The 7,858-nt window shown below is 34.8% G+C and overlaps 1 protein-coding gene across 2 annotated transcripts in view; it reads left to right on the top strand.

Moving 5' to 3' along the window:
* The first annotated feature begins 1,514 nt into the window (after nt 1–1,514).
* The window catches only part of LOC111385755 (mannose-P-dolichol utilization defect 1 protein homolog 2-like), a 14,715-nt gene continuing 8,371 nt past the window's right edge, over nt 1,515–7,858 (top strand). Inside the window, exons 1-5 of one of the 2 annotated variants that reach the window (XM_023010171.1) lie at nt 1,516–1,751; nt 2,534–2,687; nt 3,739–3,811; nt 3,942–4,008; nt 4,440–4,499. In XM_023010171.1, the coding sequence (XP_022865939.1) occupies nt 1,596–1,751; nt 2,534–2,687; nt 3,739–3,811; nt 3,942–4,008; nt 4,440–4,499 (510 nt within the window). In that variant the 5' untranslated portion in view covers nt 1,516–1,595. Of the gene's footprint in view, nt 1,752–2,533; nt 2,688–3,738; nt 3,812–3,941; nt 4,009–4,439; nt 4,500–7,858 lie in introns of both variants that reach the window. The other variant, XM_023010172.1, reaches the window with a different exon arrangement.

The raw sequence follows: 7,858 nt of genomic DNA, 5'->3' as shown, positions 1-7,858 counted from the left end.
TTGCCCTACTCAAATTGCGAATTTTTCATGACTTGGTCAACAGAGAATTCAGGAAAAATGGTAGTTGCAATCCTCATCAGATGAACATTGGGAGAGTAGTTCCTCTGATGACGACAGTTCCAATTCATCCAACTCGTTATCACTGCCCTTTTCTCGTTGGTCCTAAACTTCATCTTGATGATCGTCTATTCCAATTTTCATCCCATTAGTTACATGTCTATCATTAGATATCATCTTGTTCGAACTCAAAGTCGTGGTCGGAATCTACGAAGTCCGGATCTTCTTCACAATCTGTCATGCAATTAAACCACATTAAACAACAATACATGCAAATGATGTGTTCTCATACCAACATTTTGCTAATATATGAGGATGATGCTTCAACATTGTATAGTACATATATGTTTTGACACTTTAATCGATATTACTACTCTACTACACAATGTGAGGACTTCACTTAATGTAATTTGTTCACCTCAGAATTAACATTGGAAGAAAATACAAACAACTAGATTACAAAAGACAATCAATTACAAAAAGGAACAACAGATTGTTGCCAAGGTGAACGGGAAAATGGTATGTAATGAACTACACAAACATATGATTGAGGACATAAAGAACAAAAAAAGAAGAACAACAAACTGAGGCCATTACGAAGACAAATTTGGTAAAATGGGGAACAAGAAAATACTCATACAATCAACTACAAAAACTTTAGATAATGAAAAATTACATTTATCTAAGTTATCTTTAGCAAGTCTATAACCTCTCCATGCAAAAAAAAAAAAGTTTAGGGAATTCCCTTTTTGTTGTTAGTCCATCAACACGCTAACGGCTCCGTCGCCAATGTAATGAAATGAAATGGGTGTTGCTTCTCCACCCTTAGGTTAGGCTTGTCCAGATTATTATTATTATTATTATTTTTTATCAAAATCTAATAAAAATCTAATTTTAATCCTCACCTTAATTTCATCATAATTTAAAGTTCGAACATTAATTTTAACTTTATATTTATAATAATTGCTTACTCATGATTCCCACATTTCGTGAAATCAATTACTTGTCTTTGTTGTAGTGTCTCATCATAATGAAAAACATTAAAAGTGTACATGATTCCCAACCACGATCCAAAACCCGTGCCTATATGTCCCAAGCATAGTTACAAGTACAACGATTTACTTTATATGTTCAAACATAAACAATAAGAAGGTAAAAAAACCTATGTCAAAAACATAAAATCAATTTTTGTACAGATGAATATGATTAAAAGAAGGGTGGACGAGAGGAAGAAGATGATTTATATATTTTATTTTGTATTTGAGAGGTTAATGGCGATTTTTATTGATGCTTCAACTTCACATACATATTTTACAAAACCGTCCGCAGAGGTGATATGTTGTTAAAAATGAAATGTCGAGGACTTCAATACTAAAGAAAAAAGGTTGTGGATAAAAGTGTAAGAGGGTACAAGTTAGGGATAACGACGGCTTAATTACAAAGAAAGGTCAGTGCAATTTCCTCGTTTATTCTTTTCTGCTCTTTGCCTTTGGTGATCAAATCAAATCCAGCACCTCTTGATTAGTGCATCGAATAGAATGGTCGAGATGAAATTTCTCGGAATGGATTTTAGCTGTGCGTTGGGATCACTGAGCAGAGGTGATTTTCCAGAAAAGGACTGTTTGCTTCCGTTGATATCAAAGCTTCTTGGTTACTGCATCGTCGCCGCCTCCACCACTGTCAAACTCCCTCAGGCAATTATTTTCCTTTTTCACAAAAATAAATCTTGTAATTATTTTTCAATGTGTTATGGCTTTCTTGTGCAATTTTCTTGTCGAAAATTTAGAAAGTTTGGATATTTGACATGGGTTTTATTGTTGACGGTATACTTTCAGTGATTTGCTTGTGTTGTGTGCGATTAAAGTGTAAATCTTGGAGTAATTGAAGATGACTATTCAGATAATTATTAGCATTTTCATAATTCCCTCTTTCATAGATGAAGATTTAGCTTTTAAATTATTGATTTTATTTTCATATTCAGTGGGGTGAAGGACTATATAACTCAACAATTGGAAAATTAATTTTAATATTGTTTCTTTAATTTTTTAATTTATTGAGTTACTGAATCATGAGCGAACAATTTCCCATGTTAAACTTGAATTTCTAGACCTTCAATATTATGCCTAAGCATGCTTACAGTTCGAGAAACCAAAATCTGATAATAATTATTGGGACTTTAGGATTGTCTCGGTATCTTTTCTTTTTCACCCACGATAACTTTTGGCTTTTCTGATACTGCCAGTTCTTTGTCCAGTTGATTATGTTTGAGACCAGATATTGTGGGATCTTATCACAATTAATGAATAGAAAAGTGCTAACATGATAATAAAATAATTATTGAAATCTTATGGCTGCCAAAAATGGTAGAAATTACTTGGATGGTAAATAAATAATCATCTTATGACCCTAATGATTTTTTTTAAATGTTTCATTTGGCTAGCAACTGCTGTTTAATTCATTTATTTTTCTTCTTCAGATACTAAAAATTTTGAAACACAAAAGCATCAGGGGACTAAGTGTTGTGGCCTTTGAACTTGAGGTGGTTGGTTATACCATTGCTTTGGCATACTGTCTGCACAAAGGGCTTCCATTTTCAGCATATGGGGAGTTGGCATTCCTTCTGATCCAAGGTATGTTCGATGGATCTGGATTTTTTATTTTATTTTTCTTAGCAAACATATAGCAAAAGAGGATATAGACAAAAAAGATTTAAAAAGAAGCTTTTCACGATGATATCAATCCAGTTTCTCCAATTTCAGTTAGCATCATTAAAGGAATTTTACAAATCATATTTATTTTTATTCATTTATGAGTTATCACTCCCATTGCTTCAAGCAGTTTGTTGCCATCACTATTTCTATGATGTACATACACTTCTACTGAGACAGTGTGTATATGTCCGACCTCAACACTCCACAGACGCTCAAAGGCGTGTATCCGATAAGCCATGGGACCTTGTCCCATTTTTTATATATTTTTAAAATTACCAACTTATAACGGATGCTTTAGAGACATCTGACAGGAAATTGTCCAACATGTCATGTATCTTATCTTGTATAAAAAGCTATAATATATGAATTTAAATCAACATGTCCTGAACATGTCAATGTGCTACTTTTTGAACAATCATGTGTTGGTGTGTCAGTGTCATATCCTATCCGACGTGTGTGTCTTTGTCCGTGCAACCTTGACTAGTACAAATGATTTTAGATTGCACTGGTCAAGCATAAAACAAAAGAAGTAAAAGTTCATTTTCAAATATGTTAACTTATTTTGAATGTAACTCTTACCTTAGTGTCAAATAAGTAACTTTTTCCAACTTTCACCTATAAACAAAAGCTACATATTTTGAAATAAACTTATTTACTTTTTGGCGAATTTACTAATCCCGTGTTTAACAACCATTGTTTGAAAACCTTTTTTTCTACTCATTCATTTTTAACCATACATTCACATAATAAAATATTTTACATTTAAGACCAAAACTTTTCACTCATTTTTAACCATACATTCTCCAAAAAGTCACTATTTAAAACTCCATTTTACCCAAATAATGGTTGTCAAATAGGGGCTTAAGTAAACGTTTTAAGCTTAGCCCAAACACGCTCTTAGTCTTTGCCTCGACAAATTCATCTGAAAAATCTAACTGTACTAATACTTTGTGGATTTTGTGCTTTGCAGCCATAATTCTAGTTGCAATCATCTACTACTTTTCTCAACCTATGGGAACCTGGACGTGGATGAGGGCATTAATGTATCCGTTGTTCCGTTCTATGGATTAGTGGATAATAATGAAATTTTTATGTGTATTTACCAGTATACTAGTGAAGCGCTCTGGTGGCATTACAAATGAATTCTACATTTCCTTACTAATTTAACAACAGATACTGTGGTGTAGCACCTACTATCTTAGCCGGTCAAATCGATCCCCTTCTTTTTGAAGCTCTATATGTAAGTCAATACTATTTATTGTGTTATCACTTTTTAGAGCATATTTGGCTCAGCTTAAAAGAAAGTAAAAGTTTCATTTAATCAAGTTTTTGTTTCTAAACATTTTTGGATATGTTTCTTTTTCTTACTTTTAAGTAAGAGTTGTTATTTATTTGAAAATTAACTCTTACCAGACTATCAAATTAAGTAACTTATTTTCAACTCTATCCATAAAGAAATTCTTTATTTTAAAATTTATTTATTTACTTATTAGTAAACTTTTTAACCCTAGCCAAACATGCTCTAAATGAGGCCTATTTTTCTTCACTTTCCTCTTTGTCCTTTTTGTATTCCTTGATAACTTCCTGAGGAAATCATAATCTTTTTATTCTTTTATTAAACATGATATTTCATGAATATGTGAGGCTTGACTATGGAGCAAATTTTAACAGGCATCACAACATGCAATTTTTTTCTTTGCAAGGGTTCCACAGATTTGGGAAAACTTTAAGGTTTGTCTTTGTCTTTTCCTTTCTTTATTCCAATAGAAGGCATTGGAAATTAACCACATTCTTAGTCTTCGGAACATTGTAAGTTTTCTATTATAATTTCAGGGGAATGAAAAACAGGAAGTATTTTTTTTTTTTAAATTAATGTTTGAAAAATGCAAGAAAAGTCTTGTAAAATGTAGATATCAAGTGATTTCTTTGTCTTTAAAAGGATTGTGTCTCTTCAACTCAAAGAAAAGACTCAAAACACACTGATTTGGTAGGGAAATTTAGAATAGGATCACCTACGGTAAAAAATCTTGTAATTTTGAATTTGTGTTTGTGTTACTTTTCTCTCTCTCTAAAATGAATAACATTACGAATGTAATGATATGTTTTTGAAACTCTGAATTACAAGGCCTATACTCATTTGCAAACAAAATTCAGATATCTTAGATGCTCTGTATCGTGGGTCTAATGATAATTGCTTGATGGTCCACCATCTGAGGAAACCAAATTTGTCTTACAATGTCTTTATTTTCAGATGTCAAACCAGAACCCAAGATCTTTGCTTATAATTACAGACGGATGATTTTAATAGCAAATTCTGGTTATTCTTTTCTGGAATACTGAAATCAGTTTAATGTGACGAGACTCAAACTGATAAACTCAATTCTCTAAAATGTCTTCTATGAATTCACCACTCCTATCTTTCTAATATCTTCCCCATTGGTGGGATGTCCCTAAAGGTTTGAGTTCCACAACTAAATAGACTCGGTGCATGTTTTGACCAAGCTTGAAATATTTACTTTTATAAGTTCACTTGTGAGTAATTAGAAATTCATAGAATGAATAATTTTTTGCGTCAAAGTTGGAAATTGGTAAATTATTTTTGTCCTTTCCTAATTTTTTTTTTAAAACTTGGAAAAAGGCAATATATCCAGATATGTTTGGAAATAAAAATTTACTTACAAGTAAGGTTACGTATTTTAAAGCTTACCAAACGCACACATGGTTAATAGAACAACTTGTTCTTATTATCTACCTTATTAGAAATTCATAGAATGAATAATTTTTTGCGTCAAAGTTGGAAATTGGTAAATTATTTTTGTCCTTTCCTAATTTTTTTTTTTAAAACTTGGAAAAAGGCAATATATCCAGATATGTTTGGAAATAAAAATTTACTTACAAGTAAGGTTACGTATTTTAAAGCTTACCAAACGCACACATGGTTAATAGAACAACTTGTTTTTATTATCTACCTGCCAAATAATCTGCAGAGGTCAGTAGTTTTTCTTGATATGTGCAACGAATTTTGTTAAACTGATGATACTGGTTTCTAACTTAGTATGCACATCTGTTTTTATATGGTTACATATACAGTACTGTAAGCAAGCATAATGTCACGACTCGCTCGATTTTGGCACAAGAAGATCGAGAAATTTAAAATGTTGACGACTTGAGGCTAACCGGAATATTCTAGACTCCCACAAGTGCATGAAGATTGCTAGAATATGGTGGGACATTCTAGAAGCCTACAAGCTCCTCACTTGGTGGATTATTCTAGATCATCCTAGTTTAGTCCATAAATATTTTAATGTAAATATTTGTATAGATAATTCTAGATGTGTAATCTAGACCATTGGATAGAAAAGATCCTAGCCATCCATTTGAGGAGGCTACTACTATAAATAGCTTGTTAGGATTCATTTGAAGTCATTAAGAGAGTGAAGTTGTAAAGAGTATCCTTATTCAATACAAAGCCTTCTTTGTAAGTTCTTGTGTTCCTTCATTGTCCCTTTCTTAAAGTGTTCTACTTAGTGCCTTTCTAAGACATCAACGCCAATCGGGAGGCTGACTTAGTGTAATAACCGCGGGGGCGGAAGTTGAAGACACTAAGGCCGCATGCTTCTTGGAGGAAATTAGCAAGTCCGTGACAGTTGGTATCAGAGCCAGGTTTGCTCACTTACTATCGTTGATATGGCGGAAAAAGATGTGGGATCCGGCATTTCGGAAGTAGAACATGACGAGCGGGGTCGAGAGGTCGAGCCCCAAACCACGAGTAAGAAAACTCGACAAACTCGAAGCAAGAGCCGACCACCAACCCCTACCGGTGGATCTCTTGAGGAAGTATTTCTCAATATGGGAGAACGCATTGAAGTAGTGGAGAATCACTCTCAACCCTTGAAGCTTACACCTTGGAACAACTTGATGATCTCAAGGAAGACCAAGGCGCTTTAAGGGAAGAATATACGAGGTTGGAGGGTAAGGTCATGGATGCTGTCAAAGCGATCCAAGACCAAGTGAACAAGCTTTGCGCGGATATGCAAAGTGGCCTAGACGCTTGTAAGAAGGCGTCAACTAGTGCGTGTACTAGCATGATTCTAGCGGCTCCAAGGATCGACTATCCAAAGCTTAGGGAGTTCGATGGAAAGCGAGATGCAAAAGAGCTAGATGATTTCCTATGGCGATTGGAAATATATTTTGAGGGCGTGAACATTTTGGATGAAGCTATTAAGGTACGTACTTCGACTATGTATCTTACGGACACCGCGGCTCTATGGTGGCGACGTAAGCACGCCGACATAGAATAGGGTGCTTGTAGGATAGATAGTTGGGATGATTTCAAGAAGGAATTGAAACGCCAATTTTATTCCGAAAATGTAGTATATGAGGCCCGTAAAAAGTTTAGGGAGTTGAAACATAAGGGTACTATTCGCGATTATGTCAAAGAGTTTACTACCCTTGTGCTTCAAATCCCGAGCATGTCGGATAAAGATCTATTGTTTCACTTTACCGACGGATTGCAAAATTGGGCGAAGCAAGAACTTCAACGTCGGGGAGTGAAGACAGTAGACGAGGCTATTGTGGTGGCCGAATCTTTAACCGAGTTCCAAAGGAGCACGGATTCATCAAAATCTTCTAAAAGCTTTAAGAGTAACTCGGCTAAAGGCGGGGGAGAGAAGAAAGATTACCATAAGTCATCATTCTTCAAAGGTGGTAACACTTACAAACCTTCCCTCTCGCGAAAAAATTATGAGGAAAAGAAGAAGGCCTCAACGGGTTCTCAAAGTGGATGCTTCGTGTGCAAGGGGCCACATTTAATGCGTGATTGCCCTAAACTTAGCACATTGCGGCTATGGCGGAGGAACGGGATTCATCCTCTTGCCAAGATCAAAGGGCGGAACATTTTAGTTCATTGCAACTTCTTAACGCTCTCAATGCTAAGGTCGTTCCGACTTCCAATAATGAACGAGGATTAATGCATGTGGAAGCTCAAGTAAATAGTCGACCCGCACTAGCAATGGTGGATACGGGAGCTATCAACAACTTCATTACTGAAGATGAGGCTAGAAGGTTGGGCCTCACAATCACTAAAGGTA

The sequence above is a fragment of the Olea europaea genome, unplaced genomic scaffold, assembly GCF_002742605.1.
Source record: "Olea europaea var. sylvestris unplaced genomic scaffold, O_europaea_v1 scaffold327, whole genome shotgun sequence".
NCBI lineage: Eukaryota > Viridiplantae > Streptophyta > Magnoliopsida > Lamiales > Oleaceae > Olea > Olea europaea.
Note: the sequence above shows the minus strand (reverse complement) of the source record. Positions and strands in the feature narration are given on the sequence as shown.